The sequence below is a fragment of the Elgaria multicarinata genome, chromosome 15, assembly GCF_023053635.1.
Source record: "Elgaria multicarinata webbii isolate HBS135686 ecotype San Diego chromosome 15, rElgMul1.1.pri, whole genome shotgun sequence".
NCBI classification, from domain to species: domain Eukaryota; kingdom Metazoa; phylum Chordata; class Lepidosauria; order Squamata; family Anguidae; genus Elgaria; species Elgaria multicarinata.
In genome coordinates this window covers 10,098,163-10,125,954 of record NC_086185.1, presented here as the reverse complement: position 1 = coordinate 10,125,954, position 27,792 = coordinate 10,098,163, and the positions used below count along the sequence as shown (strand labels likewise).

The 27,792-nt window shown below is 43.2% G+C and overlaps 1 protein-coding gene across 8 annotated transcripts in view; it reads right to left on the bottom strand.

Moving 5' to 3' along the window:
• Positions 1 to 27,792, bottom strand: part of TENM1 (teneurin transmembrane protein 1) — a 332,266-nt gene that overhangs the window by 132,647 nt on the left and 171,827 nt on the right. For 5 of the 8 annotated variants that reach the window (XM_063141817.1, XM_063141823.1, XM_063141818.1 and 2 more), the window contains 2 exons: positions 12,695 to 12,889; positions 7,625 to 7,771 (listed from right to left, as the gene is read on the bottom strand). In XM_063141817.1, the coding sequence (XP_062997887.1) occupies positions 7,625 to 7,771; positions 12,695 to 12,889 (342 nt within the window). The remainder of the gene's footprint in view (positions 1 to 7,624; positions 7,772 to 12,694; positions 12,890 to 27,792) is intronic. The other 3 variants (XM_063141820.1, XM_063141824.1, XM_063141825.1) reach the window with 1 other exon arrangement.

The following is a 27,792-nucleotide window of genomic DNA, read 5'->3' as shown; positions in this document are numbered from 1 at the left end:
AAATTTAAGTTAAATTAAGTGTTAAAATACTGAGAAAATAAAAAGGTCTTTAGCTGGTGTATTTTATTTTAGGAATACCTATTTGGGGAATAGAGTTCAGTACCACGGATAGTTCTTTTAGCTTTCTGGCTGGTTTGAATTGAAACCCAGAATGGATTCACAGTCCCACCGAAATTGGGGCCACCAGCCTCCACTTCACAGTGCTGCTCCCTTTCTTCTGCATCTAGCTTCATCACAGCAGGGTTATACTCTGCAATTACTGTGAATTGTGTGCAAAGGACTCCAAAGTTTTCCATTTTATAATCTGCATTGACTGTGAAGTACTCCCATGCATCCTGCTTTAATTGTGCTTCTTAGCCAAAAGAACCGACCTATTTAACTACCTCTTTAGGAGCGGATCTTTTGTTGTTCTCCACTGGCCACTGGGGGCGCAAGAGGATGATTTGATATGTTTAAAGTACAAATTAAACAAATGCTGACATCTGCGTAAGTTTTAAAGATAAAGACATCAAAATTGGTACAGTAATGGATATTAAAGAGGGCTTTAAGCATACCAAATTTGAATCAGATTGGGTCATCCGTTGATTTTTTAACTGATTTTTTACATTTCTCCCCCTTAAATCCTTTCCTGGTATGTAAAGGATCTTAGGAGTGCTGCCGCCCAGGGAGTGATTTAGCTAACAACGACAATGACATCTTTATGCTATGGGGATAATTTGAGGGAAACAGGGACGTGGGATGAAGCCCGCAGACCAAACCATGCTGTTTGGATTTCCCTTCCCCCACATAACACTTCTCACACAGCATGATTTACCGCTGCTTTGGCATGCATTGCATGCAGTGCTTGAAGGCAGGGTAAATAACCTGAATTTGCATCTCCAGTTGCTTTTAAGCACTCAAAGGTATGATTTGACTACAAATCGTGTCCAGAAAGTATAGGCTGCACACACACAATCATCCTCACTTAATATTTCTGGAAGTGCTTGGAGTGGACTGGATATTATACAACATATATATAAAAAAAAAATCCCAGAAGGTTACAAAATTGAGACAGAAGGGAAAGGGGGTGGAAAAGTTTATCAGATACCAGGATGAAAAGGGGGCGGGGGAGAGAATAAATCAAAAGATAAAAAAAGAGGATAAAAGATGAATCAAGATCAGAAAGCAAGACGGAAAATACAGCCGTAATATTGTCCTCACGCCCTTCTTTTAAGAGAGGAAGCCAAGCAAACGTTAGAGTGAGAACACTCCCAGGATATGGGGTGGGCAAAGGAAAAAGGAATAAAACTGAAAATAGCACATCAAACAGAAATTTTGACCAGTAGGGGTGTAATCCTATGCATGTTTGTTGTTTATTCGTTCAGTCGCTTCCGACTCTTCGTGACTTCATGGACCAGCCCACGCCAGAGCTGTCTGTCAGCTGTCGCCACCCCTAGCTCCCCCAAGGTCAAGTCTGTCACCTCCAGAATATCATCCATCCATCTTGCCCTAATAAATCCAACAACTCCCAGCACTGCCCAGCTAGTACAGTTGGCTGGGGAACGCTGGGGGTTGTGGGACTTTTTTCTGCCTAACCATGCATAGGATTTCACCTTAAGTTTGCACTGGAAGAAAGAAAGATGGAGATGGTAAATAAAGAGAGAGAAGGTGCAGACAAGAGAGAGGGGCCAAGTCCATCAGTACTTTTGGAAGAAAGGAACAACATCACATATTCAATATTAAATGGGAAAAGAGCCAAAGAAGAGAGAAGGAGGAAGGAGGGACATGTTGGACGGCTGTGCAACATCAGTAAGCAGAAGAATTAAGGACAGAGATAAGAGGCTTACAATGTGCGATAGGGAGACCAGAAAATAATACAGTGCAATAATCTATATGTGAAAGAATGATAAGCTGAATTAAAGGTTTATCTGAATCAGTGGGGAGAAAACAATGAAGCAGAAAGAACGAAATGACAGAGCTTGGCTGGTGTATCAAACTAGGGATAGGAAGTGGTAGAAGAATCAAAGTTAATGCCCCAGCTTCCAGCCAGGTAAGAGCAATGAAGGATGAGATTGTCAACAGAAGAAGGCGAAGAAGATGGTAATGCGGGTATCGGCGGAAAGACAGAAGTTCAGTTTTGTGCATGTTAAGTTTGAGTTGGCAGCCTAACAAGAAAGAAAGGACAATGAAAATAATGGCTATGTTAAAAGAGTCAGAGTGGATAGAGCGGTAAGGGGTGAATGCCATCCATATAAAAGTGATAGGGACGGCTGAAAGAAGAACAAATGAGATGACCAAGACATTGAGTTTTTAAAAAATGAAAGACCAAGGATAGAACACAAATTGATGGAGGAAAAGAGGATGAGTGAGAATCGTTCGCAGAGGCTTTGAAGGAATGCTGGGATTATAGGGCTGAAACCAAGACAGAGCAGTATCATGAAAGGCCAGATGTTGAGAACATCCAAGGCTGCAGACCCAGCCAAGTATGACTCCAGAAGTTGGAGGTTGGATTTCACTCCGCTGTCCACCACATTCCATCTCTTACAACAGGGGCAGAGAACCTACTGTCATGTCTAACCCTACTGCCCCTGTTTTGGGAGAAGGTGTTTCAGGTAATCAATCAGAATCAGATTCGGACCTAGAGGAGGCAGTGCCAGACACCAGCCAGCCTGTACCAGTGGGTGAGAAAGCTCTCACGGGCGATTCCCCAGCTGGAAGTCAGCCCTCTCCAGAGCTTACCTCCTCAAGGCCAAATCCTACACACTTAGTGGGAAGTGAGGTTTCTTCCAGAGGAGAGTGCCTGACAAGCTAGTTGATGCTAGGGTCCACCGGATGCTCAAATGCACAGAGCGGAAGGAAGGCATGAGAAAGTCGGTCTGACTAGGGTTGCACCAGAACCTGCCTCCACACCAGGCTCCCTGAAGTTATGGGCGTTTGGGAAGGGGTTTCCTGTTCTCTTTGGTCAGACAATTGTATCGCTTAGTTTGCATAGTTTTGCCTAGGGGAAAGTTTCCAAGAGATTAGACTCTCTTCAGGTAGAAGAAATGTTTGCTGCTTAATAAAAGCTTTGTGGATTACCTAGCAGGCCTCATCATTTGTCTCCCATCAAATGCAGGGGCTTTCTGATAAACATGACACCTGTGGCCCTCCAGATGTTCTTGGACTCCAACTCCAGCCCCATCCAGCATGGCCAACTAGATGATGTAAGTCATCACCCAACAACATCTGGAGCCCATAGTTTCCCCACCCCTGTCTTCTTAGGAATTTGTCATGTTCGTTACCTGAATATTTGCTTTAATAAGAAGACTGGTATCTTCTAGCTGAATTTTCAGCTGCACCGTGTTTTTTTTTAAATGAAGTTTCCTTTTACTTGGGTTTAATTTGCACTGAATAAATTGCCAAACATTAATGTTTGATCCCTCCACCCCCAGTTTTTAGTTTCTTTCATCCAAACTGCTTGGCAGGAAATAATTGGGAGTGGGGAAAAAAATGAAACCGAAGCAGGGCATTCAGAGGCCATTATGAAAAGGAGATTGCTGGCATCTCATTTATTTCTTTATTGTCATGTGCTTCAACTCCATCAGTTAATGGCCATTATTAATGTACAAGGCTCATTGGATTAGTCCATTTCCATCCTGTGTCATGCAGGTCTGAATCTGACTACTACACACTGGTGTTCAGAACTTGTGAGAATAAGAAGAGCCCTGCTAATTCAGAACAAGGATCCCATCTAGACCAGCATTCTGTTCACACCGAGGCCAACCAACTGTCAACGGGAAGCCCACAAGCTTGATACGAGAACATCCTTCCACCCGTGTTCCCCCTCTGATACTGGAGGCAGCACATATCCATCCAGACTTGTAGCCCTTGATAACCTTCTCCTCCAGGAATTTATCCACCACCACCCCTTTTAAAGCCATCCAGATTGGTGGCGGTGACAAAATCACCTGCTTCTTTGATTAATGTGTTTTATTATGTTAATATGAATGCATTTAGCTTTTCAGGGACTGTTTATACAGGTAAGGGAGGGGTTACCTATGGGTAGCAAGGGGGGCTTGTGTGTGATTGGCTGATTTGGTTCTAAATGGGGGAGGGAGGGAGGGATGTTGTTTTTAGTCCATTTAGATTTGAGGGAGGATTTAGAGGGGTAGTGGGGTTGGCTTAGGCTATTTGTTCAACACACAAGTAAATAATAAAAGGTTTTGATACCTACCGTATTTCTTCGATTCTAAGATGCACTTTTTTCCCCATATAAACATCTCTAAAAACGGGGTGTGTCTTAGAATCGTGGGTACGTTTATTATTTCTTAGAATCAAAGCTTTTTTTCTCTTGGTGGTACTGAAATTAATGTGCGTCTTACAATCGATGGCATCTTAGAATCGAAGAAATATGGGTATATGCAAATGCTGGGAAGGGCATTTGCCCTGCTCATTAACCTCTACTGCCTCTACGATTTCTTGAATTTCTTTGTATTTATTTTTTGAAAGGTGTGCCCACCATTTTGGGGGATAAGGCTGTGACCTTCTGCAGCTGTTTCAGCAGCAGGCTTGGGATTCTGGTCCAGTTCTGGAGGCTTTGTTTTTTATCGCAAGCCAGATGCCACAGCCTAAGTAAGGATGTCTGGTAAACAGAGTGAATCTCTGCTCAGAAGCTCTGGGCTCATCTGGGTAGAGCCACTGTGTGCTGTGCTGAAAACTTAAAAGTGATGCGATCCTGGCCCAGACCGCTTGCAATCTGTGTCCGTGTTGTTGCTGGATGTGAGTAGCCCTATTATTCTGGACCCCGAGGCTCAAATCAAAGTATGTCATGCTAACTGAATTCAACCCAAACTTCCAGGCAATTCTGTGGAACAATGGCTGCTTCCTGAACAATAGCTGGGCAGTTGAGGGAGGGTGGGGGTGGGGGGAAGGAGGGGGGGAGAAGGAGCTCTTCAGACGATCTAAAAGGTCATCTTCAACACTGAAAAGGGAAGATGCATCCACTGTGCCAGTGGGCCAACGGGCAAAGCAAGAACAGTGGGAAAGCGGATAGAGGAGGAGATAATGTGGTAATCTCACCACAAACTGTGAGATTCATGCTGCAGAGGACATCTTCAGAAGATGTCTGTGTTCCGTGAGTGACGGCAAGAAGCCATGCCAACGTGAGACAGATGTGCTCCACATGCCCAAATCAGCACTCCTTGGCTGTGCAGCTGCTACATGCCTGAGAGGCATTTTAGCCAGGGAACGTGCCTCTAATATTATATACATGATAGAAAAGATGAAGGGCTCCGAGTTGGAAAGACAAGGCCGCGGGAGGGTGGTGGTGTTGATACACATATTATACAACTGGGATATAAAGCATGGGGGAGGTGCTGCTGCACTCATTTCCTGCTTGTGGGCTTCCCTGGAACAGCTGGATGGCCACCGAGTGAACAGAATACTGTGTGAACTAGACAGGGCCTTTGGTCTGATCCAGCATGGCTCTTTGTATGAATGTTGAATGAGCACGCTCTGGTGTGCCCCTGAATTTTATTTATCTGTCTATTTATGTAAATATTTATACACTGCTTTTTTTGACCCTATAGAGCAGCGGTGGGAGAATTGTGGCCCTCCAGATGTTTTCGCCTACAAGTACCACCATCCCCTCAACACTGGCTATGCTGGCTAGGGTTGATGGGAATTGTAGGGGGAAACATCTGGAGGGCCACAAGTTACTCACCCCTGTTATAGAGAGCTCCCAAACTGGCTCCCCGTCAGAACACAACCAAACCAATACAATGAGTTTAAAAACTAACAACTAGCTTATTAAAAGCAGCAGGGACATTTAAAAAAAAACCATCACAGAGGGCAGATAGTATTAAAAACAAACAACTAACTTCTAGGCAGCTCTTCTATGATATTTGGCTCAGAGAATTTCAGGTCATCCTGAAACTGGGTAACAGTAGTTCTAGATAGGGGTGTGCACGGACCCCCCGCTCCGCCCCGCGGGCCGATCCGAAAATTTCGGATCGGCCCGCTCCGCCCATACTCCGCTCCTCTTCGCCGCGGAGCTCCGGCTCCGAATCGGAGCTCCGCAGTGGAGGGGAGTGGCACCAGGTAAGGCCAGGAGAGGAGGGCGGGGGCGTTACCGGGCCCTGCCGCTGTCACCGCCCGTGCGGCGACGGCGGCAGAGCCCGTTAAGGGACCAAGGGGGAGGGGGGCCTTACCTGCTTCTGTTCACGGTCCGTCGGCTTCTTCAATTGAGCCTGCGGTTCAACCAGGAAGTCTGGGCCGTGCGGCCCAGACTTCCTGGTTGAACCGCGGGCTCAATTGAAGAAGCCGACGGACCGCGGACGGAGGCAGGTAAGGGAGAAGAGGGGGGGTTACCGGGCCCTGCCGCTGTCGCCGCATGAGTGACAGCGGCAGGGCCTGGTAAACCCCACTTACCTTTCCGGCGGAGCTCCGGATCGAGGCGAAGGATCCGCCTTCACCTCAATCCTCTTCGCCACGCTCCGCCGGCCCCCCAATCCTCTTCGCCTCCACCTTAAGGGGAGGCAAAGCACCCCGCTCCGCTTCTAATTCACAGGTCCGATTAGAAGCGGAGCACATCCCTAGTTCTAGAATGGGACCAATGACTTTGGGGAGTGGTGGGCTCTCCCTCACTGGAGATGTTCAAGCAGAGGCTGGGCAGCCATCTGCCCTGGATATCCTGTATTGGTGTCATCCCCCTGTTGCGGTAATCCTCCCCTTCCAAGAAATTAGAGCTCCCAGAGACAGGTGATGCCAAGGAACCAAGGAGAACTGGGGGAGACTGGGCCCTCAAGGGGGAAGACCACAGTCCATCCCTGCAGGAAGAGGAAAGTTCTCCTTCAGAGTCAGAGGCGGAGCAAGCACCCTGTCCCAGAGAGGATCATTGCCTTAAGAGGCAAAACAGCTCTTTTAAGAAGAAGAACCCAATTCCAAAGAAGAACTCCTTAAGAGGAGGGAACTCATTGGGAGCAAAGCTTGTAATATATTGCTGCTAAGCCTCAGGTGGGGCTCAGGAGGCTCTGTAACATGAGCCTTCATACTCAGTCTAGCCATTGCTGGAAACAATGCTGTTGATGCAATTTTGGTATCTTGCATCCTGACCTTGATTTGTCTTTGGACCTCCATGCTGTTGACCTTTGGACTTCTACCTGATGCTACCTTTTGAAACTCTGATTATACTTCACTGATATTCCATGCATTTGACTTTGGTCTTCTCTGTCAAAGCCCTGTTTGTCCAGTAAACTGTTTGACTTTTAGCTTGCTTTGACTTCTCTATTGCAATTAGCTTTGCATTTGCATAAAAGACAGCTGAATTTTGTTGAAGCAGGGCAATCGAGCAGGACGTTGGACTACAAGGCTTATAAGACCCCCTCCAAATTCATGTTTCTGTTTTATTTTTATTTTAAATTAGCATTTCTGTCCAGAAGCAAGATGTGTCCTAAACCTCAGCAATCCAGATCATCTAAAGTGCACACACTAAACATCTGATCCAACTTAAATCAAAGGGTTGTAACCAATGTTAGTCCTACTTAGACCCATTGGAATGAATGGAACTTAAGTTAAACTAATGCTGGATACAACCCAGTGGGAGTCTACAACAACGAGTAAGAGTGCTAATTATACAACATTCAAGGGACAGAAATTGTGACGGTACCTCCATCATTATCGTTGCTATCTCCACACATCATTTCCATGACAACATTACAGCCCATTCCACTCCATCCCACCTGGCAGACACAGTGCCATCCATTCTGGTCAAGGGTGCATCTTCCGTTTCCGTAACACAGACCTGGGCAGCCATCTAGAGAGATACCAATTAAAGAAAGCTTCATGTAGCATGTATTAAAATATACTGGCTGGTTTGAATGATGAGATTTGCTCCTCCTCTTATGACAAGTCCACTTCATCAGACCTGAATACTATTCATGCACCTTATAAGGTTAGTGCTAAAAAAAAAGAGAGAGAAGTTTGCCATTCCATTATTATACAACTGTTGAGAATTTTGTGATAGTTTCCCCCCCACACACACTTTTTCTTGGCATCTCTACATTTGTGATCACTCCAACATTTAAAGTGGAAGAAAATTGGAATAAATTGCTTATCATAGAGCAAAAATGTTCTAAGGTACCAGTCAATTGCTTGATAAGATTTCATTAAAGTAGTCATGTCAGCTGCTAGGGCTTCCTGGTACAAGTTCATGGAACTTACTTCTGAGAAGACATGTACAGGATTGTACTGTAAATCTGCTAAAATTGCAACCTTATAGACTCAATCCTCTGCATGTCTACTCAGAAACAAGTCCCACAGTGTTCAACAGAGCCTCCTCCTTAATGTGCCTGTGCAATTGCAGTACCATAAATGGTTTGGATTCCCCCTATTTCAATGACATCATAGCTTGAGTTCTAGCCTGGAGATGTGTTCAAACAGGACTTGCCTGCAGCATTTTGAACCTCCTTAATTATGTTCTATTGATCGGTGAGTCTTAATATTGGCAATATGCTCTGACCCATCAGCTGCATCTGAAAAATCAATTTCTCAACATTCGTACTGCACTCCTAAGGTCTCTTACAAAGGTGGAAAGAATTAGCTGTAGCCATAAGAAGACAAACAACTGGCTAAACATGAACTATGTAGAATGACCAGAAGGTTCCTGTCAATTGGACTATGAAACTATTTAAGGAAAAAGGTACTTCTTATGTTAAATGGTAAAATTTGTGACATGTGTTCAAATAGATCAACTTGATCTATCAACCTGAGACCACCACTTGGGAAGATACTCTGCTTGACGAAGCTGCAGGTTCAAGGTATCTAACACACCTTGGCAGGTCTTGGCCTCAAGCTCCAGATCCTCCAGGATCATCCCCCAAGACTCTGGGTGCAGAGATAATGACATCTCTGAGCAGAAGCCAAGCATCAGACGTGCAGTGCCTGTCTGGCAATAGGTCGTCTCTCATTCTTAAGCCTGACCCAAGAGGAAGAAACCAACCCAACATATGCTTCAGACCAGTGCCCTCCTTATACTCCAGGAGAAGGGGGCAGCAGGATGTCAGTTGGTGCCTTCCCATTGCTGATTTATCACCTTGGCCTTCAAGACGTTTTCCCTCATATCAGGAACACCTTGCTTCCTGAACTGTTGGACAGCTCCTTGGGTTTGTTGGTAAGGTGGAAATCCTCATAGTAGTGGTGGATACAGGACAATGGACTTAATGAAACCAAGAACCAACTCAGATTGACTTTCAGCTGGAACACCAGCTGTGAATGAGGGCATGTGGCAGCAGCGTGGGTGGAAAATGAAGCAAAAAAAGGGCTGTAAATGATCCAACATGGACAAAGGAAGTTGCTTTCTGTCCAGTGGGACTATCTGTATTGTCTTCTCCAGACTCTCCCAAACTTGTTCCTTCTTGATGTTTTGGATTGCAATGGTCATGGCTCTGATGGATGAGATCAAGATTCTACGTGGTCTAGTTAGAGAGGCAACAGTTTTTGTTAAATCCCTTCCATCTGTATTTCCCAGATAGTCAGGAATCTTTCATTCTGTCATCCATGCACTGACTGAACTGGAATACTTAAATCTCAATATCCTTAAGCCTTTGGAGCACTAACACTTTAGCTCTATCATGACCTTGAGTTAAGAGAAAAGAGAGAATCCCAAATTCATGGCAACCAGCTGCATTTTATGCTTCCATGAATTTGAGCCCATCTCTTCCAAAACCATCAGAAGAAATTCTGATACCTGCTTAAAAATGATTTTTAACCAAAAAAAGCAGGGCTTTTCTGAGAGCTTCAGATTGGCATCACACCTAGTTCTGCATGGAGCAATTCTAATTTCGTAGAAATGGGGACTGCCAGGAGTCTACACAAAAAATTATTTTGAGCTCTTTCTATTGGATCCAAGTTGGCTATAGCCCACAGTGGTGCTCCATATAGCAATTTTGGCAGAACCCTGATCTTGTACAATTCTAGAGTGGGCTGAACCGAATGCTTAAATCAGAATTTCTTCTACTTGTGCTAATTCACATCAGCACTGATTTGCATTAGCATTAAAATTCATTACTGTGAATTAGTGCAAGTGAAAAACCGGCCTGCAAGTCCACATGACTCAGAAAAAAAAAGAGTCTGCCACAGAATCCACAGTTTGGATTCATAGAAATCTGAACTCATTTGAATCCGTTGAGGTTTTTTTCTGACATCCTCAGGTCCAACATCCTGCTTTTTCATAGATGTCTAAATTCATAACTGAATTCTTACTTAAAATGAAACCAAGAGCACAAGTAATGCATTTTTAAAAACGGATATGCAGTAATCAAACATAAAATATGCCTGAAAGTGAAATATGCAGAAGCCATTATGTTTGCAAAGCTCTGGTATTTGGCTGACTTGTTTGTATAAATTAGGCACCCGAGTCTCTGGCATGCAATTAAAACATTATGGATAAAAAACACTTTGGGAACATCTAAAATGACATTTTGCCAAGATGCACTATTAAATGTCTTGGGGAAAATGTATCATTTTCATTAAAATGTAACAATTACATTTCTACAGCTGAGCAGTGACTTCTGAAAAGATCTGTGAGTTCTAGTTTCTTATTAGGAATATCATTAGAAATTAGCCTGAGGGGTAAAAGGGGAGGAGGGGGGGGAATGAACATCTCTAATAACTAGCACAATATTTAAATCCTGTAAAGTGAAGGCAGAGGATATAGGAATTTTTTAAACCGTCTGATGGTTTTAGTCTCCACAGAGCTTCTATTAAACAAATCTGTAGTGGGATGTGCATTTTCTAATGGTTATGTCAGTATTACTTCATACAGAATCGCAGAGGCAAAAGTAGCTCAGCTAGGGCAGCAAGACGCAAAAGAGCACGGCATTCTTGTGCCTTTAAAGCCCTACATGGTTTGGGTCCAGGTTACCTGTGGGATCGTCTTCTCCCATACAATCCGCCCCGCACACTCAGGTCCTCTGGGAAGAATTGACTTCAGCCAGCCAAAACTAGATTGACAATGGTTACCCAGAGGACCTTCTCTTCTGCCGCTTGCAAACTGTGGAATGGCCTGCTGGAGGAGATTCGTCAGCTTAAAGCTCTCTCAGAGTTTAAGACAGCTATAAAGACTAGCCTCTTCTGGCAGGCCTACCCAGATGAATTTTAAACCTAAGAATTTTAAGATGTTGTGATAGTTATTTTAATATTGTATTGTTTTATATGGTCTTTTAACTAATTTTATGTATTATATTTTGTTTGGTGTTGTTCCCCGCTTCGATCCAGAGGGAGAGGCAGGAAATAAATAAATAAATAAATAAATATTATTGAATAGTTTTGTGGAAAGGCAAATGCCAAAAGGTGCTTGTGCCAGAAACCCTATTCTTCACAATGGTTAAAGGTTCACTAGCTCTATCCAAACTATTTCCAAAAAACACCTGTTCAACCTTTTCTTGACTTCCCCAGACAGATATCTACAGACTCCCCACACAGATTGTCTTACAGTTGACCTGATCTATTAGGTGTTCCAAGTTCTATTAATGCTTAATTTGGTCTCCTTCCCCCAAAACAGGGCTGGATTGCGCTGGGGAAGCAGGAGCCAGGAGCCCAGGCACGGCACCTTATGTCTTTGGGCACTGTTACTTCCCTGGAGCTAAAAAGGGAAGAGGGACTCAGCCATCTCCATCTAGCATTGCAAATAGAATCAGCTAGGGGACATGACTGAGCAGGCTGGGAAAGCACTCCCCTTGGGATGGGACAGGACACGGCAGAGTAGGAATTGCACTCTACAGGTCTGCCCCATGGGGATAAATAGGGCATAAAAGAGGCCTACATAGTGCATTCCTAAGAGGATCTGGCTTATCAGACCAGTGTTTGAGATAATTCAGCCTCTTCCAAACATCACCTTCCTCCCAGGTGGAGATCAAGTAACTAGGCTGGTTTACAGCTGCATTGGTTCAAGGCCCCACTGTCCTGCAATACTCTTCTGAAGGCTCAGGGAAGGATGAAGAACAAGCTTCTCCACCCAGGGAATGGCCTTCACTGTCTTCTCCCATGCTCTCTCTGCTTGATGACATGGCTCTGTCGTCATCCTCAGACTCAAAACTCAATGCTCCCAACATCTCAGAATACAACAGATACATAAATCAGACAAGTGCACTTAAAAACAAAACAAAAACAATGATAGGCAGACCTTGTTAGTCTACCTAAGACTTCAGATGGATGCAGCTCTCTGCTGAGACAATATCCTCTATAGCTGTGATGGGGATGGAGAAGAACAAGGCCCAGGAGGAGCTGTCCATGGTCCCAACTCTTCTAACTTCTGCTTAAAAGTGACTTGATCCGTTGTAACCTGTCTCTGCTGGTCTTGGCCTGCCCAGAAGAGACTTGGCCTGACTGTACCCACTTCCACTGTGGACCAAGCTCTAAGAGATCGTGGTAACACCAGGATAATAGCTATACAGCTATTATTCCCAGCCTCTGCCTTGGAGATGCCAAACAGTTCTGATGCCTGTAATTGCAGCAAATTTGTTGCTTTCATTCTTTTCAGCTATTTGCAGAACTCAAAGCTACCTGTCTGAGCTATACGTACCATGTTTGCATTATTTGCTTTTTGTGTGTGATTCTACCCAAGTGGCCTCTATAATCCAAACCTGAACTTGGCTGAAACCCTTTCTTAGGCAATTTTCTCTCTCTCTCTAGAAGTCCTCTTACCACCCAGACAAGGTTATTTGGATTAGGTACACACAAATCTCACCAATGGTGCAATGGTCTCCTTCCCATCCTGGACTGCATTCACACTTGCCGTCTTTGCACTGCCCATGTTCAGTGCAGTGGGAATTACATGTGCGTTCCTCACATGTTGGGCCTATCCAGCCTTCTTCACATTGGCACATTCCTCTTGCACAAACACCATGGCTGCCACAATCTAGTGTGCAGAGCTCTATGACAAATACAAAATAAGAGATAAAGTTAGTTCTTCTTCTTCTTCTTCTTCTTCTTCTTCTTCTTCTTCTTCTTCTTCTTCTTCTTCTTCTTCTTCTTCTTCTTCTTCTCTTCACCCTACCTACTATTTCTTCAAAGTAAGCCCCAGTTTGTTCAAGGAAGTGGGGGTGGGAAGGTATCTCTCAAGTAAGTCTATACAGAAGATTGTAGCTTTGCAATCTTCTGGTCCACACATCTAAAACAATGCACAGCTATATGGTTTATTTATTTATTTATTTATTTATTACATTTCTATACCGCCCAATAGCTGAAGCTCTCTGGGCGGTTCACAAAAATTAAAACCATAGTAAGACAACCAACAGGTTAAAAGCACAAATACAAAATACAATATAAAAAGCACAACCAGAATAAAAGTACTCTGGTTGCAGGCAGAGTACTTTGAAAGGGACACCTTTGGAGAGAGGGTACAAGACACCACAGCTCATTGGTAGAAGACCTGTTGGCATGAAGTTGCTCCCAGGTTCAATTCCCAGCATCTCCAATTAAGGGAACAGGAGATGAAAAACGTGATGGAAAAGTAAACTCTTAGAAACTCCTGTAGCAATGTCTCCACTCTGGATCCAGCTATGAAGCAAAGAGGAGGAGGAGGAACATACCAAGTGGCTCTTACAAAGGACCGAGGTTCCATCTAATCCAGCACTCTGTTCATGCAGTGGCCAACTAGCTGTCAACCAGGAACTAACAAAGCAGGACATGGTACAACAGTACCCTTCCACTCATGTTCCCCAGCAACTGGTGTACACAGGCTTACTGCTTCAGATACTGGAGGTAGTGCATAACCACCAGGGCTAGCAGCCATTGATAGTCCCTCAGCATTTCCAGGTAGTGCAGGAAAACTCCTGCCTGAAATGTTGGAGAGCTGCTGCCGGTCAGTGTTGACAATACCAGGCTAGATAGGCCAATGGTATGACTCTGTATAAGGCAGCTCCCGATATTCCAGGCCAACAGCACATTCACACTTCACCTGAACAACAAGACACTGACGTATCTCAGCTATCTGTGGAAAATGAGTGTTATTGTCCCTATATTTAAAAAGGAGGTGCGAAGACCCACATAATTATCGTTCTATTAATTTCTTGGATGTGACACCTAATTATACTCTAGAGATATTTATTAAACACATTCTAAGACAGTTTGATCAAAAATAGGATGGTGGCCTGAGCAGGAAGACATAAAATTGATCAGTATTTTGTTCTGGATCATCTGCTCATTAAGGCTGCAACCCTATATCCACTTACCTGGAAGTAAGACCCACTTAATTCTGCATGGAATATTGACTGATTTAAGGGCAGCCTTTGATTCAGATTGATTAAGGTTAAGGTTATCTCATGTTGGCTCAAGGTCCACAAAGCCAGAAACTGGAAGCTTAGGCTGATGGCTTAACAGATTAGTCAGCAATAATGTGGTTGTGCAACAGCACAAATTGTGCTTGCTTACAAGTTACCTTCTATGCACACACATTTTTCTTTGGTGTTTCAGGACCAAATCCAAATGGGGAGGATGGAGTGTCTGGGACCAGTAAAGATGCCCCACACTGTCCTGGTCCTTTATGAAGCATCAGAACCTTACTGCTGGAAGAATGCCTTGTGAGTTGACCCATGCCTGTTTGTTGCTCAAAAGCAAGCAAAATTTGCTGACCCCTTGCATATAAACACTGTTGGAAATTCAGCCTACAAAATTGAACAGCTGGAGGGGGTGGATAAGGGTCAGACTTGATGGTGCTGCCCTTGACCTCCATACATTCAAGGGCTGTGTACAAACAGTGATTGTGTGTGTAAGCTCTTGTACATGTGATCCATATATTAGATACATGGAAGGTATGGATCTCATATCCAAGAGTCTCCACACATTGGGGCATACAGATATGGGCTCAGTCATGGCTTGAACCATGGGGCTGGATCCAGGATCTGCCTTCCATAATAGGAAGGGGGCTTCTGTCTTCTGCCACTTCCAGGTGATGGAATGGCCTGCTGGGAGAGATCCACCAACTCAACAGTCTTTCTGAATATAAAAAAGTAATAAAGACTGATCTCTTCCGGCAGGCCTGCCCAGTTGAATTTTAAGATATCTGGCTGTTATTTTAATAATGTATTAGTTTTATATATATTAATGTTTTATGTATTTTATACTATTTTTGTATTCTATGCTGTTCCCCACCTTGAACCAGAGGGAGAGGTGAGTTAGAAATATATTTTTATTATGATGATGATGAGGAGGAGGAAGGGCTCTGCCCATTGAAGGTCCCTCCACCTAATTTTGGGGGATCCCCCTCCATCCCATGCATCGCAGCTCACCCCATTCAGCAGGGTCTCCTGACTCATTGTGTAGCATTTTCAGGCGACTGGGAGTGGCTGCCAGGGGAAGGAGAGGGCATGGAAGTCCAATTTACCCATCACGATTGAGCCAGCATAGATCTGGATTCAATCCATGGAGGTTGAGGGCATGGCCAACAGGTATGACTCTGATCCACCCTTCACACATTTACAAAGATGAACACGCATAGATGACATGAATGGGAAAGCTGTTTCTCTATCTCTAAGGATTGATGCCTAATGGCTTATTGTGTGTGACAGTTCATGGGAAGCACTCTGTATCCACACCCTATACTTTAGTCACTTCAGAATAAGGGCAGCTGTGAACCTTGCTAGAATTATGGGGAGGGGGGAGTCTTGTTTTATTGAACACTATATGTTTTTGTTGCTGCCTGCTGGGGAGTGACCCAGTGTCTGGTCTAGCCCTGCTCTCCCTGGGTTGGAAGAAGGTGTTTCAGGTAATCAATCAGAATCAGTGTCTGAAGTAGAGGAGTTGGTGCCAGAAACAGGCCAGCCTGTACCAGTGGGGGAGAAAGCCCTCACAGGCTCTTCACCAGTTGGGAGTGAACCTTCTCCAGAGCTTATCTACTCAAGGGCAAACAATACACAGTCAATGGGAAGCCAATGTTCTTCTGAGGGAGAGAATGCAGAGAGGTTAGCCGATCCTAGAGTACGCTGCAGACTAAAATGGGTGGAGCTAAAGGAAGGCGAGAGAAAGTCAGCCCGGTTGGTATCCTGTCAGAAGCTGCACCAGAACTAGTCTCTCTGAAGTTAATGTGTCTTGGGAAAGGGCTTTCCATTCTTCTTGAAACGAAAATTGTCTCGCTTAGTTTGCATAGTTTTGCCTAAGGGAAAGTTCCTAGAGATTAGACTCTCTTCTGCTGGGAAGAGAAGTTTATTGCTTGAATAAAGTTTTGTGGATTATTTAGCAAGCATCGTTATAGTCTCCCAAGAAGGCGGGAGGTTTAAGAAACATGACACCCAGCTGCATCCCAAAGAACTAAGTACAACGTACTGAATCTGGGAGGTGGTGCCCGGATATGAGGAGTGGACGGGAGGTGCTAGGATTCTTCGCACCACCCTTAATGCCCCAAAAGTGATTGTCAACAAACCATCCGCCCAAGGCAGTGGCTAATTTTATGCTTTTAAAACTCTCGGGACTAATATCTACTGATCCATGACCTTTTTAAAAGGTATGTTTCCCTGCAAAGGTTTGGAATGAAGATCACTGATGCCATTTAAAAGGCTAAAAAAGCATTTTAAAAGGAAAAAGTAGCCTCTGCACGCAAAAACTCATCAGTCTGTCTGTCTCTACCAGTACTGTTGCTGGTGGATGTCTAGTCCCTGATTGCTGGAAATTATTTTGCCTCCGGGAAGCCTAATGGGTCACTACAGAAGAATCCTGGCGGTGTTATTAGCATGGCAGCAAGCTTTAATTGGTTGAATGATAGATTAAGCCATTAAAGCTTTAAACTGATTACTCCATGGGGAAGAGGAACTTGAATTGGTAGGGCTGTGAGTTAAGGGTGAACTTGTTTATTTCCTTAGACTTTTTTTTTTTTTTGGTTCTTGTGTGTTACTTAATAGTGAACCTTCTCAAATATATTGAAGGCAACGTTTCCTTTCTAATAGTGCCAGCTTCTGCTTATTAAATGAACGGTTATCTCAAAAGGGCATGATTGATGTTTTGGTAATATGAAAATATATTTTTGTCGAATGGATTAACTTGAAGATGCTTAATTAGCTAAAGATTTATTTGATAGCTAGGCTGGTAGGTCTAAGTTTTTAATCCGTAAGGGCAAATGTTTAGTTGATTCATCTACTGATTAAAGCTCAATGCCTTAAATGTTTCAAATAAAATTAGTAATTAGGATAAGGAAAGCTTCACCGGGCAATCCCAGTACATTTCCCCAAATTAACAGACACTTCTTTCCTCTGCTGTTAACCTGCCAGACAACTATTTTATGACACTCCTAGAAGTGCAATCAAAAATAATGATGTCTGTTTTGATTTAAAGTGTCAGATTTTGAGACCTTGTAGAGGATATGTTTTTTCCTTTCCTGTCAGCAACAAATGATTGTTTCATAATCACCTTTGAATATTTGCATGGGCAAAACACCTACTTTGTGTACAAATGACATTATTTTTACATGTTTAGACAAAACCTGTTATCAGATGCAATTTTGTTGTTGTTGTGTGTTCACAGACAGCACAACCATAATAAAAATAGAATGAGGAAACTATATAAAAGGCGCTGACAGCTATGTAATTTTATACCGTGCATTATTTTGTTTTTAGGAGTCATAAATAGCAATACTTTATTCTTAATGCTCTCTATCTGTGTAGAAAATGTATTAATGTAACAGGCTGTAATCAAATGATGGACGTGTGTTCTGGCATAAACAACCATCTTTATGTTTTTGCATTATACAAAGGAATGGGACAAATCTTGAAATAATACATTCTATATCCGTGACTGTGTCAACATACTACATCGTAGTTATAACTTAAACCTCAAGAAGATGTGGCACTCTTTCTTTCTTTTTCTATTTTTGCCTGGCAAAGATAAACTTGATTAAAAAGTGGACGTTCAAGGCTGCTACTGAGCAAGGCTGATGTTCAATTGCTATTTTGCTACCACTTCCCTGCTGTGCTGAAGTCACGCAACGTTTGAAAATGCTAAACATTAATTTTTTCAGTCACTATTTACAGAAATATTTGTAACCTTAGGGGGGTTGTGATCATTTCTCTCACCCCATCCACACACCCCACTGAAAAAAACAACATAGGTGCATATTTATGGGCTGATCCTGTTTTCAGAATCTGACTAGTAAACTGATATTTAGATGAGTGGAGGCCAATGGTCCCTACGTCAAAGGGTCAGTGAATCCAATGAGGTTCAGTCAGAACTCCAAAGGAGCTTGTAGTGCTGAACCTTAACCCCACCATGGATTCAGCCCCTTGGATAGCTCCTTTAGGGTTCTGACCGCTTCTGATTGAAACTGCCCCGCTGACATAGGAACCACTGGCCTCCACTGATTAAGACTGAGGGCATGTCTACACCTAGGGAGGAGGCGGAGAGGATCTCACGATATGCTGATCATGAGATCCTCCCCGTGGGTTTGCACATGGCACGTGACATCCAGGGAGGAAGCAGGATGTTGTGCCCACCATTTTTTTTAAAAGAAAAGGCAGGAGTTGGAGTGCACTTGACTCCAGCAAAAAAGTAAGTAAAATAAAAAGCCCTAACCATACTCCCTCCCCCGATGTCCCTAGACTCCCCCTGCCCCAGCTCCTTTCCTTTGCTGACCCCCCCCCCGATACTTGCAAGGAGGAGGGAAGAAGCCAGGATGGGTGCCCACACCACCCATAGTCCTTGGGATCGTCCTGGGACCATGGGAAAACCTGGGGGAAAAGTGTCTGCAGGTATCCCGGGGAGATGGAGGGATTGTTCCTACCTGCTCCCGGGATCCCCTGTGCATCATGTGGATGCACAGGGACGATACTCGGGATAAAGACTGCCCAGAGTTTCTCATTTTGAAAGGGAATGGGAAACTGCATTTTACTTTAGCCAGGCCTGAAGTACGGCATCCAGGGAGGGCAAGGGTTAAGACAAGGGCCTGGTGCTTATTCCCCATTTCATCAGCCGTGATTGATCAAACTAGGAATTGCTTCATGTATTGGAACTAACTGTGGATGGTGAGTGGCCACGGCCCTGCATTTCCTCTCCCCTATGTCCTTATTTTGCAAAGCAAATCACATTATCTGAGTTGATTTCCTGAAGTAGAACAAATGGGTGGGGAAATGTGTAGTGCAGGAGGGTTGAACCTCATTCAGCCCAATGGCGGAATTCCATAGAGAAGAATCCCATGAGGGGGGGGCACATTTCAGTGATGGGCGGGTCAAAGGGAAAAGGGGCAGGACTAAAATACCCTAAAGCTCCTACAGCCAGTAATTGAGCTTTAGGATGGGGATTTCAACCTTACAGAATGGGAGAAAAAATGTGCAAAACCTGGGAAGGCTATAAATGATTGGTGGTTGAGAGAAAAGGGATGGTCCAGGGGACATCTTCCTTCTCTTATCATGCCTCTGGTCCCATTGCAGAGGAATGGGACATTGGGGCAGGCTCTAGAGGCCTTAGGGTGTCCACTTGTGAATTGCCAAAAAAAAGGAGAGGCATCACCTCAAAAGAGGACACCTATCTGTCTACAATGTGCATATGCTAATTCATATTTTATAGATACCAATATAGAAATAATAATAATAATAATAATAATAATAATAATAATAATAATAATAATAATAATTGACCAGGTGATGTGTGTGTCTGCTCACTCTGCTGTCCAGGTGCCACTGATGGACAACCTCAAGGTCCAGCTCTTCTTTCTGAAGATTCTTGATCTTTAAATGAGACAGGACTGGACAGCTCTTCAAATCGAGGATGCCATCTAAAGAGAGGACAATCCTCTGGCATCCCTTCAAACAGAGGACTGTCCTATGTAAAAGAGGATACCTGGCCATCCTAAGATGCATTGAGGAGAATGGAGATGGTGGTTGCAGCTTCCTGGCTTGGCACTTCTCCTGTCAGCATTGTGCTTGAATAAAAATAATAATGAAGGGAGCGTTCAGCTGTGTGGGTCTTCTAGGACCCCAGCATTTGCCCAACTATGTCAAGTTCTGATGTCAGGTCTATTTGGAAATCTATATATATTAAACGCTTAGGTATGTTTCCGTAAAGGCTTCAGCTGATACAGGTTGCTAAGCAACAGTAAAGTGTAATGTCAGCTGATACAGGTTGCTAAGCTCCTCGCCCGACTCCTCCGGGCTTTCCAAGGTAATCTTACCCCGCTTTCTGCCTCTTCACTCCCCCCCCCCATGAAGGTGGCAGTGCCACAGTCCAGAGCATGAGCGAGGCACGGCTGGGGCCCTTGGTGGGTGGGTGGGAGGCTACTCGCCTGCTGTGAGCCTAGGCCCCGGCCTAATCTCATGCGAGCTGGGCGGGCGGCCCAAGGCTGACAGGAACCCCGGGGAGAGGGGGACACCTGCTCCCCTTCCCCCTGACCTCCCTGCCCCCCAGGTCTGCCAGACGGCACTGTATTGGCGGCCTCCAAGCAGCCCGCGCCCCCGCAATGATATTTAATTAATAAACGTAATTAATAAGTTTATTATTAATAATAAACTTATTGATATGCTACAACAGTGATATGCTACAACGGTGTATGTTACGCCAGGTACAACTAGTGTAATGAACTTCTCTTGCTGAATAACTATTATCCGCTGCACTTTTAGTAAAAATCCATGGTATACCCTGCGGAACACTTATTTCATTTTCGGTCTTAAAAAAATCATAATAAATCAAGTTTTAAAGGAGAGAAAGATACTGGCCCTTCTCAAAGTTAATTTAAGTCTGAACATGAATTTACATGAAGTATGTGTTCAACAGGGGCTGTTCTATGATTTTATATACATTTTGTATTCTGAAAACTCATTAATTCTATGCCAATAAGACAAATATGGATATTGAAGAGATCTTCGTTAGGGTTCCCTCCCCCCCCCCCCAGAAAGGTTCTTGGTCAGGAACTTTTTTCAGGAGACAAATGAGTTGATTATTCCTTCCCACGCTAATTTAAAGAGCATTAAAAATTCACTTTGGATTCTTTATTTTAATTATCTAAGTCAACAAAGAGCCCTCTTAGGTATTTTTCCCCATTAATAAGTTTCTACTTGTGCAATATATGAAAAGTAAAATTAAAACTAAATATTTTATCGGTCTGAGAGATATGATTTCCATGCAAGATGAACACACGTCAGCCAGAACACTTGTCAAAATACAAAACGTTTTATCGAGAAGTAAAATGATGAAATTATCTTCAAAAAACAGAGTTTATATACTTCCACAATGAAATAGAAAACCTTGGGATGCAACTACCTCACAACTTTTAAACGGCAGGTCAATGACTTTTCTGCATATTTTGAATATGTAACCTTTAATGAAAATTAGAAATTTAGGTAGCCCAGACCTTTTCTGATATTCTTAAAGCAGGAATGGGGAACCTATGGCACTCCTGGCCTACAATTCCTATCAGATCCAACCAGAGTAGGTAGTGGTCAAAGATGACAGGAGGGAATATCCAACTATGTACATCTGAGGGCCACAGGGATGTCTACCTACCCTTAAATGATGTAGGTTGGCAAAATGTCCCCACCCAAGCATAATCCTTTTCTTCCCATCTCAAATATATAGAATTTAACCACGTTTCCTTGGTGATTTCAACAATGGACTAGTAGCCACTGATAGCCTTCTCCTCCAGGAATTCGTCCAACCCCCTTTTAAAGCTATCCAAATTAGAGGCCATCACAACATCTTGTGGTAGCAAATTCCATAGTGTAACTATGTACTGTGTGAAGACGTCCTTCCTTTTCTTTGTCCTGAATCTCCCACCAATCAGTTTCATGGGATGATCCTGGAGGGAGTATTATGAGAGAGGGAGAAAAATGTCTCACTATCCACGTTCTCCACACCATGCATGATTTTGTACACCTGTATCGTGTCTCCCCGCCTTTACCCTCCTTTTTTTCCAAGCTGAACAATCCCAGCTGTTGTAAATTTACCTCATAGAGGAGATACTCCAGCCTCTTGATCATTTTCGTTGCCCTTTTCTGCACTTTTTCCAGCTCTACAATATCATTTTCAGAACGTTCTTGCTTATACTACAGAAGACCTCGTTCTGGCTCAGTTCAGACAACACATTTCTCAATGGTGGTTTTAGAACTCCACAGTGGAGTTTTTAAACCACCCTTGAGAGATGTGTTGTCTAGAGAGAAAACTCATCCCACGGTTGAGTTTTTTTTAGAAAACACTCCACACTTAATATCCACGCTGTGCAAAGGAGAGTTCCAGCACAACCATTGTGTTGTGTGTAGGGCTCCGTGGGGTTTCCTGTTACATACATACATACTTCTTTATTGCGATCCATAGATCCATGAAAAAAACAAGAATCAAACATGAAATCATACAGTTATTGATTCAAATTGATACAGTTATTGATTCAAAAATGTTTTGGCAGATTGTGTCGGGCGCCTTACGATCCAACTGCCAAGCACCTAGTTTCCTGTTACGTTCTATGGACTTCTCCCACTGGCTACAGAGTTCTCCGGCAAGAGTGGCAAAAAGAGCAAGTGCCACACTAGGACAGCCACTGGGATTGGTCTTTTGCAGCAGTGGCTAATGGGATACCACCAGGAAGACTGGGGGAGGAGAAAGGGTGCCCATTATTTGGAGCTCAGAACTTGAGCGTTGCAGGGAGGAATGGGTTTCTTGAGACCTATATCGATTCCTCGGCACACAACTGCCCAAACCTGTGTACAGATGGAAGGTGTCCTTAAAAGTGGAGCTTTCGAATGTATCTTCATTGCATTTTTAATAACTCCAAGTGACATCTGTGCTAAGCAAGCATACTCATATTAACAGCAAGAGATTGCTCTTTTGCAATCTGCTGTATGTCTAAACAGAGACTCAGAGTTTATTCAGATGGTTACTTTTCAGCAGTGAGATGTTCTAGGACCAGTGTTGAAAGAATTAGTTTCCTTTCAATCAAAGCAGTGTTGGAGATGTTCACTTTATTTTAAAACATACAAGTGAAGCTTAATGGGATCAAGCAGACTCTTAAAAATGGGGCATAGATTCTGCAGAAAACAACTTGTGCAGTCTCCACATGACCTCCAAGTCTGGGCCCACAACTTTGAGGGAAGAGCCATAGCTCAGCAGTAGCGCACGTGAAGGCTCTGCAATTATATCTGATGTAATTGCATCTCTTGACACACTACCAGATTTAGAAAGTACCTACTGTCATCGTACTACATGACTGGCACTGGCCAGATCCAGACGTGCTTAGCTACCATAAGGCTGCTGCAGCATGCACCTTTGGACTGCACCCTAGAACTGTCGTAATTATCACTACAACAGCCCAAGAATCAATGGGGAAATCCATCACTTTGAATACCTAAGTCAGTATTTGATCTCCGGTTCAGGGAGAGGAGAGTTTTGCAATGGATGCCACTTAGAGTATATTCAAAGATTCATACAGTTGGAAGGCACTTTTTAGGCAATTGAGCTCAGAGCAGGAATTCAGTTTAAAGCATCCCTGACAGATGGCCGCTCAGTCTCTGCTTGAATACCTCCTGTGATGGAGAGGCCACCAGGCTCCCTAGACAGTTGATTCCATTGTCTGTCTGCTCTGTTGCTTAGGAAATTTTTCCTGATGTTCAACCGAAATCTGCTTCCATAAGAACATAAGAGAGTCATTCTGGATCAGACCAAGGGTCCATCTAGTCCAGTACAGAGGCCAACCAGCTGTCGACCAGGAACCCACAAGAAGGATGGGTTCAGAACAGCTCCCTCCTACCCATGTTCCCCAGCAACTGGTGCATATAGGCTTACTGCCTCGGATACTGGAGGTAGCACATGGCCATAAAGACTAGTAGCCACTGATAGCCTTCTTTTCCAGGAATTTATCCAACCCCCTTTTAAAGCCATTCAAATTGGTAGCCATCACCACATCTTGAGATAGTGAATTCCACAGTTTAATTATGCACCATGTGAAGAAATCCTTCCTTTTCTCTGACCTGAATTTCCAGTGGGGCCACCACTGAAAAGGCTTTCTCCCTTGTTGCCATCCTCTGAGCTTCCCTTGGAGTAGGCACCCGGAGGAGGACCTTAGATGTTGAGCGTAGCGTACGGGTAGGTTCATGTCAGGAGAGGCGTTCCATCAGGTATTGTGGTCCCAATAAGTCCCATGTAAGGCTTTATAGGTTAAAACCAGCATTTCGATTTGGGCTTGGAAACATACAGGCAAGCAGGCCAGAGTCAGTCTTATATGTTTGAAGCTTCTGGTTCCAATTATTAATCTGGCCGCTGCATTTTGCACAAGCTGCAGCTTCCGAACCGTCTTCAAAGGCAGCCCCATGTAGAGTGCATTGCAGTAATCTAACTTGGAGGTTGCCACAGCAGATGGGGTTGAAGCCAACCTTTCCATTTTCTTCAATCTCCCTGCCCCTTCACACTGATGAGAGCACTGTTGTTAACTTCTACTGATACCACCAGGGCTCACCCACATGGGAGGGGGTACATATAGAGCGGGGTAATGGTATAGAAACGAGTCCTCCAGAGGGAGCTTTGTTGATGGCTGGCACTTATGGTGTGGCCAGTGGAGGCTGTAGGCTTTAATTTTGGTGGGGCTGTGGATCCATTCTGGGTTACAATCAGAACCAGTTGGACCTTTAAAGAAGTCATCCAAAGTGTTGAACCACCCCCAAATGGGTTCAGCACCTTGGATAACTCCTTTGGAGTGCTGGCTGGTTCCAACCAAAACCCAGACTCGTATTAAAGCCCCACTGAAATCGGAGTCATCAGCCTACAGAACAGGAACCTCAGTGGGGGAAAAGATGATTCTGATGGGATGCTTACGCAATGTTGTTCTCTGCATGTTGTTCACCGCACGCAAAATGGGAAAGGATTGATCCCTTGATTCTCCAATGGGATTTTCAAAGGGAAAAGCACTTTAGAGGAATAGCTATCTGACATTTTGCCACACCTGCTTTTTGCTTTTCTAGAGGCAAAATAATGCTGCGTTTAAGGAGGACAGCTAGGATGCAATCCCTTTCATGATGACTTTCCTTGATTTTAGAACGCTCGGTTTGGATGCTTCAGTTAATGCTGCCTTTGGCAGAGTAATAATAATAACCAGTAGTTTATGCACTCAAAAATTCATCACAGACTTCGTAGAAGAAGTGGAACTCATTTTCTGCTAGTCGTCACCAAGTTATTGTCCCCCATATTGTCAACATAAAATGCAGACAAGTTGATTAGACAGGAGAAAACCTGTCTAGACACAAGTAGTATTAAAATCAGTAGAAAACAGGCTTCAAATACTTCTTTTTTTAAAAGTTTGCTAACTAATTAGCATCATGTTTTACCCCACCCCTTCTTCCCCTTAATCAATCAAGAATAACTGTGAAGGGTCTTTTCTAATTAAAGGCGGTCAATATTTTGAGTTATTTTTCTTTCTAAATGACAGAATACCTCTCAAATTGAGCAAGGCACAAACTCTTGCTCCAATACATCTCACAGGGTGGTTGTAGGGATGGAAAAAAAACAGCTCTGAATTCCTTGGATAAATTTATTTATTTATTTATTACATTTTTATACCGCCCAATAGCCGAAACTCTCTCTCTCTAAATAGCTGCATTATACTCATTCTATCCTCTCCTCTTGTGTTTTTTTCTTGGGAAAAAGATCATTCTTCTTGGTTTGCTTTTCACAACCTGGATGTTTTGTACTACAACTCTCATCATCTCTGACCACTGACTATGTCGGGTGGATGCGATGGGTGTTGTAGTGCAAAACATCTGGAGGTCATCAAGCTGAAGAAATGCTGCTCTAGGTGGAAAGAAAAACTTTTCTTCCAAAGAAGTGTCACTTCAAAAATTTGAATTTTAGTACGTATCAAAGATAAAGGTGGTTCCTCTCCATAAGTTGGTTGTTGTTTTTTTGTTTCATGAAATTTTATTTCATTTTAAAATACGGTTAACAAAACAAAGGCAACAACAGTAAGAAGTGCATAATAATTAATCACAATCGCTAAAGAAAGAAATTCACTAATTATAAATCATAGTCTATAATGGATACTTTTATGGAATATTTACAATTAAATGGCCAAAGAGGGAGCTCAGTTCCTAATGAAAGTAAAATACATGTTCTTCATCATATAAAAGGAGTGTGTGCAGGTGTGCAACGAGGGACAGGGCCTTTTCAGTGGTGGCCCCCAGACTGTGAAACGATCTCCCTGACAAGGCTCGCCTGGCGCCAACGCTGCTATCTTTCCGGCGCCAGGTTAAGACTTTCCTCTTTGCCTAGGCATATGGCAGCACATCTTAATCACCCACATACTTAGCTTTTTAAACAGTTTTTAATGCTTCATGTGTCTATGTTCTGTGTTTTAGAATTTTAAATTTTGTATACTCGTTTTTATCTTAATTTTAGAATTTCTGTAAACTGCCCAGAGAGCCCTGGCTATGGGAGCGGTATATAAGTGTAATAAAATAAATAAATAAATAAATAAATATGTCAATTTGTGTGTTCGTGCATACCAATCACATACATACATACACACACACACGTATAAAATGCAACTATACTTTGTTGGAACTTAATCAAAAGTTTGAAGCACCGAAGCATAGAAATGAATGGAAACAATGGTGTTATAACATCATTCTTAACATTAGGATTCCTTGAGTATGCTTATTCATACTGGGAGTCTCACAAATTTTATTAATCCACTGCTTTTTAGTTGGTTCCTTTGGAGACTTCCAGTGACAAGCTATGCATAACTTTGCAGCTGTATACAATTGTTTAAGAAAGTCTTTATGCAGGAATCCAGGAACATTAGGGTTTAAAAAGATGAAACAGCCTTGCTTTAGGACAGTGGTTCCCAAACTTTTTCAGGTCACAGTTCCCTTGGTTCCACAAACTCATGCCCAGTGCCCCCTTCCCTACCCTACCCTACCCTACCCTACCCTAAAAAAATCATTATTCAGAATAGCGGTTTTCAACGACCCACAAAGGAAGATAATAACAATAAAATTCAAAACAGTAACAATTAATTGAATATTTATTCAAAATCCAATTACATTTTTTAGTTTATTCAATTCAACATAACGGATGAACTTGATCCAGTGATATCATCTTTTCAAAGTCTGATAGTCTTTTAGCAAGAATATTAGATATCACATTTAGTAATTGGGGTTGAGGGCTTTTAATGGTTTGAGGGTGAGGGTTTTAATGGAATTGTTGTAATGTGGGTTGAGGGTTTTAATGGAATTGTTTTATGTGTTATTGTAAAGCGCCTCGATGCCAGAAATGGTGAGGTGGCGTTATAAAAATGCTTTAAATAAATAAATAAATAAATAAATAAATAAAAAACTAGGGTAGAGTACCTCACTATTCTGTAAATTCCTAATGTGGTGGATGGGCTTGATGAAGTGATACCAGTTTCCCAATGTCTGGTTTAATTAAAGTCACATAACATGAGTCTTAAATCACCATGTTTAGTAATCTGGAGTTGATTTCTTTGCTTGGAGAGAAGTAGGCAGACCACACTAAAACCACATCCCACCAAATATGATGTTGGAAAAGCAACCAGGAGCTTCTGAACCACTCTCCATAGTGCAGGAGAGCGATCAGAAATTTCCTTCTGTAACCAAAACTCCTGGTACGGAAAAGACAACCTCCAGCACCCCCCTGCTGCCCCCTTGTCTCTTAACGCCCCCCTATGCAATCCCACCACCCCAAGGGGGCAGTACCACCCACTTTGGGAACCACTGCTTTAGGAGCAACAAATAGCCTAACCTGACAGTAATCGGTAGCCACGTTCCAAAGAGCCCACACATTCGCATGATAAAAGCACCTCTTTCTTGACAGAAACCAAATCTAATTTAAGAAGTCTGAGAAGGATGGATTAAAAGGAACCCT